Raw genomic sequence first — 7480 nt, 5'->3', positions numbered from 1 at the left:
TTGACGAAAAAGACATTTCCTGATGTCGGTTTCGACCTCTAGGTTTACTATGATTTGTTACGCGGAGTGAATATAGAATGAGGGGGGCGTCGTCAGTCTCTGATTTAATTACTGTTAATCAAATACCACTGCGCACGTCTTAATTGCATTAAAACACACCGTTTAGAGTAGTCGCAAAGGTTTCTTTATAGGGAGATTCGTTATGGACGCAAACCCTCCCGAGGCCTATTCTCCCCCGCAACTGATTGTATGAGAAGGCTCTCCACGTGCATTGTTTCACTGCTGTTTTGTGTTATCTGGTCATCCATGCTATCCTTATGGAAAACATAACAGCCATTTAATCAATATTCATTTAATGTTGCAATTTTTTAGATGCATTTTCCCAACAAATTTTCTATGGTTTAAATAAATTACTTAGTTTGACAACAACGTTATCACAGCTCCCACACCACTGCATATTATGCATAATGTCTTCCGACCACATCGAATGTCTACATTTTCAAGAAGCTTCATTCGGTTATTATTTTTCTCTCCAAGTGAAAAATCATTGTCAATGTGTAATCTTGAAAGTAGCTTACCACGAGTACTAAGAGAAGACATTTGACAGATGATCGATTTTATCATCAGAAAACACTCGTTTATTGAACTCATTTAACACTCATTTATTCATTTGTTGAAAGCGATAAGAATGACCGAGACAGGACATAGCTGACAAGGGACGGGACAGAGCGTACTGTGCTCCTGGTTCATCAAAAGCAGAGCGAGAGGAGGGTTCAGCGATTATCTGGGGAAAGTACCAAGCCCGATTAGACCCGCTGTTGTTCCGAGTAACTCGATGACATTTTCTTTGTACGGCTGATTTCACATCTGACTCACTACCACAATCGCCCACCCAGTGACTGCCATCGCCCTCTGCGCTGTGGTGGTACATTAGCGTATTCCAGGACCCGTTCTAGGCATACGCAGTAACAAGGGCGGTGCATTATCCCCAACCCCCGGCGCACGTTCTGCATGTTGAGGGATGGGAGGGAGTGTTAAGAATGAAACATTTTTTGGGTTTTTGAGTGAGGTCTTCTCACGAGAAACTTTCACCAAAGGAGCCATTTAAACGGTCAATAACTACTGGCATGTCAAACTGTTAAAAATAAAATTCCGTAGCCTAATGCTAGACTAAATATTTTTTGAGTAAATGAGCAAAATACAAAAATTTACATTTATGGGGACTCCTATTTTCATATCACTCAAGATAAGATTGGGTAAGGTTTCTATGAATTATGCATGTACCTTCCAAACTCATCCTAAGAAAAAAAAATCGCTGCCCTTAAAGCCTGTTTCACAATCTGTGCACCGACGTAAACGGGTATGGAAAAATGATCCGGCCATATTTCAAATTAAAATGTAAATCGGCGAGATCCACAACTGCTAATGGAAGAACTACAATGGATTTTAATGTATGGTCAGCCTTTCAAAGTGAGACGTTGGTTGGCCTTCAAACATGCAATACCGGTATATTGTTTCCTTTTTATCGTTAAATCATACACATACAAGAATGATATTTCAAACGAAACATAGGCTACATTTTTGATGGTTACATTTGCATTTGACAGGGTACCATAGGCATTTGACAGCCTATGTATGAAAACGTCAAATGGACTTAATTTGCATTTCCATTTTCAAATAGTCTGATAAATGCATAGGCTACATTAACTTGAAAATGAAAAGGCAAACTGGGCTTTTGCTTTTGAATTTGAATTATGTCATGATTGTTGCGCACATTAAGTGAAAACGATATGTAATCACTGACTTGCATTTTAGTCTGAATTCTGCTGAGATTACAGTTCCAAAAATTCACATGCCGTTTTTCCAGTGAACTGATTGGTCAGGGGCCAATGTCTTCATACGGGTTGAACACTTAGCCTGAAAACAATCAGGGAGTATACTACGAAGAAAGCGTAACATATGCCTACCCCGGGTTTCTTTGTGTTAGCCGGCTTCACAAAACCTAAGGACTGCATTCGGGGTTAACCAGTATCACAAAAGTGGTTAACAACTTGCCAAGTGAACGCGGGCGTCGTTAACCAAACTCTGTGCGCTTTCCCTTAAAGGTGGCGGTGTCTGCAGAAATGAACCAATGGCAGTACAGCGTGGACCGTACCGAGAAGCGCATTTCTCAACCGAGAAAAGAGTGTATACTGATATGGATGGATGTAATGCACAGATATGAATAACATAGAACGATCATCATCACACAATCACTCAAACGAAAAAGTAACACCGTTGCCGCCAACAAAGCCAGGGTCAAAAAATGCAGTGTAAATTAGTTGATTAACATACCCTATTTAGCCTACCACTTATAACAAATAGATCTGCACTCTCACTAACTGTCCTGCAGTATATTAATGTGACAACTACTCATAGAGTTCCTAAACCTTTCACTTGGTATAGGATATTTTATATATTACCCGAAGCAATCACACCAAAGTTTATTCATGAACTAAAGAATTGAGGACTCTGGCTGTTATCTCATAATTAAGGGAAGTAGATATGGATGCATAGGGTTCAAGAAGCTTGTATTCCTTCTGTTCATAATCTACAGTACTATTATTAGTATTATAGCATTATATAAACACTGCATTTCTAAGCACAGTTTGACGATTGATGATTGATATCTTGAAACAGTTTTCAGCATACTAAATGTAATATGTATATCAACATAAAGCAAAAATAAAGAAATAACGTGCTTTTGTGTTGCAGTAAGTAATAATTACCATTACACCCTCCTGCATATATTAGTTAATACCTACATAATTGAGCAGTCTAATGTATACTACTCTTGGAAATTTTATAATCAGCTTGAACTTATATTTTGTGTCCAGTATTTATCCACATAATATGAAAAATTCATTTGCCTTTTTGGCTCTCACAATGATGGTCACATGATGTTGTTATCACTCATGGACAAGAAGATAAGCATTTCAAATGCATTTTTACCCATGGAAACGGCTCAGAGAAACAACGGCAGAAGAAAGGCCACAGATAAAAGTTTTAGGAGTACGAAACTTCTTTAAGTGCAGTGTTTCCATATTTTTTCCTGCTACTGTAGATCTTTTGTATCGTGTATCCTCTGAGAAAGACTGTGGATGAATTTGTTGTAAGTACTCCAAGCTCTATGGGATCCATTAGGAATGGAGACACCTTTTTCCAAGGAGGTATTAACTGTGCTCCCGTTGAGAATCTGTATATGGGGCTAAAATGGCGGATGTTTAGAGGAAATGAGCTGCGCCTCAAACTCTTCCTTTCCACTTATTCTGCATAAGAAACCCTTCCGCTTATTCTGCATAAGAAACCCTTCCGCTTATTCTGCATAAGAAACCCTTCCACTTATTCTGTATAAGAAACCCTTCCACTTATTCTGCATAAGATACCCTTCCGCTTATTCTGCATAAGATACCCTTCCACTTATTCTGCATAAGAAACCCTTCTGCTTATTCTGCATAAGAAACCCTTCCTCTTATTCTGTATAAGAAACCCTTCCACTTATTCTGTATAAGAAACCTTTCCGCTTATTCTGCATAAGAAACCCTTCCGCTTATTCTGCATAAGAAACCCTTCCGCTTATTCTGCATAAGAAACCCTTCCTCTTATTCTGTATAAGAAACCCTTCCGCTTATTCTGTATAAGAAACCCTTCCACTTATTCTGCATAAGAAACCTTTCCGCCCACCGCACCTGTTCTCTTTTGTTCTCGTTTTACGTGCCACACCCTTCCATCTCCCCTCTCTCTGTCTACTACAGGGACCAGCATGGGCTCACTGAGCCTACGTTGAATCCTTCGCCAAAGTCGCCCCACAGACTAATCACCCATGCTACTATTCATCACTTTCAGTTGTGAACACAGATGCTCTTATCCAGAGCGACTTACACAACATTTGACACAGCACTTTATATCGCATCCATTTATACAGCTGGATGTACACTCAACGGCCACTTCATTAGGTACACCTGTTCAACTGCAAACTGCACCCGTTAATGCAAATATCTAATCAGCCAATCACGTGGCAGCAACTCAATGCATTTAGGCATGTAGACATGGTCAAGACGATCTGCTGAAGTTCAAACCAAGCATCAGAATGGGGAATAAAGGTGATTTAAGTGACTTTGAACGTGGCATGGTTGTTAGTGCCAGACGGGCTGGTTTGAGTATTTCAGAAACAGCTGATCTACTGGGATTTTAAAGCACAACCATCTCTAGGGTTTACAGAGAATGGTCCGAAAAAGATAAAATATCCAGTGAGTGGCAGTTCTCTGGGCGAAAATGCCTTGTTGATGGCAGAGGTCAGAGGAGAATGGCCAGACTGGTTCAAGCTGATAGAAAGGCAACAGTAACTCAAATAACCACTCGTTACAACTGAGGTATGCAGAAGAGCATCTCTGAACACAAACCACGTCAAACCTAGAAGCAGATGGGCTACAACAGTAGAAGACCACACTGGGTGCCACTCCTGTCACCTAATGAAGTGGCCGGTGAGTGTATACTGAAGCAGTGCAGGTTGAGTACCTTGCTCAAGGGTACAACGGCAGTGTCCTACTTGGGAATTGAACCTGGGACCTTTAGGTTACTAGACCGGTTCTTTACCCATGATGGTGCAGTTCTCAACCCGTGAACTTTCATATAGTGTATCCACAGATTACGCCAGGGGATTAACTTGGTCCCTAAATTAGCTCCGCCCTGCAAAAGTACCTCTGAGCTCTACGGAGTCTGCAGACATGAAGACGGTTCATTAGTCAAAGGGCGGTGCACTTATAGGTTTCAGTCTGATTGCGACGGTGAGTACGCCGTCCTACCAAGTCATCCCTTGGCACTTTTCAGAGTTTCCCCCAGAAATAACCACAGAGCCTTTAAATGACCGCAGACTCTCAGCCCTTAAGAACTTATTAGCTTCTGTTCCTTCTGACCTCACAGACAGAATTCACAAGCAGCTTCACACCTCCACACAATAAAACCCCAAACAATTAGTAGGTCTGTCATGTACACTAGCCCATTAAAAACACTTCCATTTAAAAATATGAAAAAAAAAACCACTCATTTATTTCTCATTCATGGTGAAGGAATATGACTGAATCAATGCCTATGTGTTTCTCTCAGCTAGAATGTATGTGTGTTTGCATGTATTTATGTGTGGGCCAATCCATGTCTCTCTCATAGCCTACATTTATATGCATTACTATTATCAGTTACTCATAACAAACACAATACAAAAAGCTAATGATATCTGAGGAAAAACACGTTTTCAACGTACACAAATTCCAAGTTACTTACACATACAAATAACCATCTATAGGCCATTAATTCAAATGTGCAAAATCTTGGCTTGCCATTAAAAAGTATTGATATGTAAATTAGGCAAAGTTACAAGAAACAATACTGGCTATCTTAGCGCATTACAAATTAAACAAGCTGTATTCCAAAGCAATGCTACCCAATGTTTCCCAAATTATTTCAAGTAACTTGACCTGTGTTTTTTAATCTTACCATCTGAAGACATTGTGGTCATTCAAATAAATTCACCTTTTTAATTCACAGACAATTTCTGGCATGTTCTTTTAAGTTGTTTAACTTTTCTGAAATGCATTTGTAGAGACTCTGTAAATCAAAAGACAAGAGTGATCTTTTAAAAATACTAGGAATTTCTCCATCAGACAGATGTGCTATCACATTTATTTACAGTATTAACACTTCAAATGCCTTGAGGTTCTCAGTTATATACTTCATGAATCATATACAGTAAATGGAAAACATACAAAACCCTCTGGACTAGTGCTGACCTTTGCTTAAGATAAGGAGAAAGGCCATAAAAAGGTCACTGTTGTTTATCAACTTGATCTTGCACTCAAAATTTGAAAGAAATCTAAACTTTGAGGTAAACTTATTCCAATTTTAAAAAAAAACTGTATCCAGAACTCTGCATTCAAAAATCTGTGTGTCACAATTACTGGCACCTTTATTCATTCTTATGAACTAAATGTAATAGAAGTATGTTGTTATTTATATTCTAAAGTTCATTTGAGTCATCCGTGATTTCCCACTTCACTGGGGTGTAAATAGGAGGTGACACACATAGAAAACACCCTTAGGCTACGTCCAAATCAGCCTCTTGACTACTGTGTGCTAAAATTACGTACCGTGTATGAAGCATACTGTGTACTTTTTATGCACATTTTTTAGTATGTGATGGGCAGTATGCAAACCTTGCAGCTTTATGTTTTTTTGGGATCAAAATGGGATCAAAATGGTCATTTACTTTCATTCTCATCCAGATAGAGAACATTTGAGGAAAGAGAGGAGATTCTTACTGCATCGAGATCAATTTCAAGACTTAATTAAGGATTACTCATTCAGGAGTGGGACAGTGTGAAAATATATCAGAATTAAAAAATACAGTCACCCTATGCAGCTGGTTTGCAGAACTGCGTGAAACACAAGTCAGGGAATCATCATCCAGGAACAAAAGCAAGGCAGGGCAACATAAAATGTCTCTGAATTATGTTGCAACCCTGACTTTTAGAGTCCTGGGGCCTCATTTATAAAACGGACTTACGATCAATTTTGGATTTACGCAGAAAACCACGTATACGTAGTTATTTATAAAACCTTATTTTGACATGGAAATGATCTTATCTGTACGCAAAGTTTAGCCTTGACGTAAGTGATTTTCCTGCTGGTTATGTATGGCTATTTTTTTCCCACCCTTGCAGTTTAAGGTCAGAATAATACATGTTGCCTGTCTTCAATCTCCTCTACCATTGCCGTGATCTTGTCTTCCAAAAAGTTTGCTTTTCTCTTTTGCTCCATGGTCATTCCTGATGAAACCCTCATTTGTGTTAGCATTATATAAGGGGAAATCGCTGATTGTAAGGCATGTTCAGGTGCCGTCAATTTTAAGTTAATTTGAGATCTATAGATCACTGGTGCGTAAGTTACAAATGGGCTTCTTAGAACCTACGTAAGCAAGGTTTTTTATCCTCAGTATCTTTTATGAATCGAACGTAAGCACACCGTCGGAAATGATCTTAAGACTAAGTTCAAGTATAAATCTAAGAACATTTTTATAAATGAGGCCCCATGTGACCATGTACCCAAGCAACGGGAGTCCAGACTAGGTTCGATGGTCAGACTGGGGGGTGGGTTGGGGTCACCCCATGTCTCTGCTGTACAAGGAGCACCCTCAGTCAGTGGAGCCCCCCTGTCTCCCCCACCGCCGAGGTGAAGGCCACCCACTGTTTGATGTAGTTGGTGTGGGAGTCGCCCGCCCCGCCCTCCCTCGGCTCCGCCCCGCTGAATTCCGACCCGACAGGGCTGCCGCAGTCCGGCTCCTGGAACCCGCTGTCGATGGTGTCCAGGTCCAGCTGCACGGCTGGGTAACCGTCCTCCGAGCGCTCGACCGAGCCGAAGGAGTCCAGAGAGATCCGCTCCTGCTCGT

General features: G+C 40.3%; 1 protein-coding gene across 1 annotated transcript in view; it reads right to left on the bottom strand.

The window, feature by feature from the left end:
• Positions 1-5064: 5064 nt before the first annotated feature.
• The window catches only part of LOC118216115 (interleukin-21 receptor-like), a 15824-nt gene continuing 13408 nt past the window's right edge, over positions 5065-7480 (bottom strand). Inside the window, exon 10 of the mRNA XM_035397140.1 lies at positions 5065-7480. This exon is cut by the window's right edge and continues 460 nt beyond it. Coding sequence (XP_035253031.1) covers positions 7230-7480 — 251 coding nt within the window. The 3' untranslated portion in view covers positions 5065-7229.

Source organism: Anguilla anguilla, chromosome 17 (assembly GCF_013347855.1).
Source record: "Anguilla anguilla isolate fAngAng1 chromosome 17, fAngAng1.pri, whole genome shotgun sequence".
NCBI classification, from domain to species: domain Eukaryota; kingdom Metazoa; phylum Chordata; class Actinopteri; order Anguilliformes; family Anguillidae; genus Anguilla; species Anguilla anguilla.
This window is presented reverse-complemented; position numbering and strand designations above follow the sequence as displayed.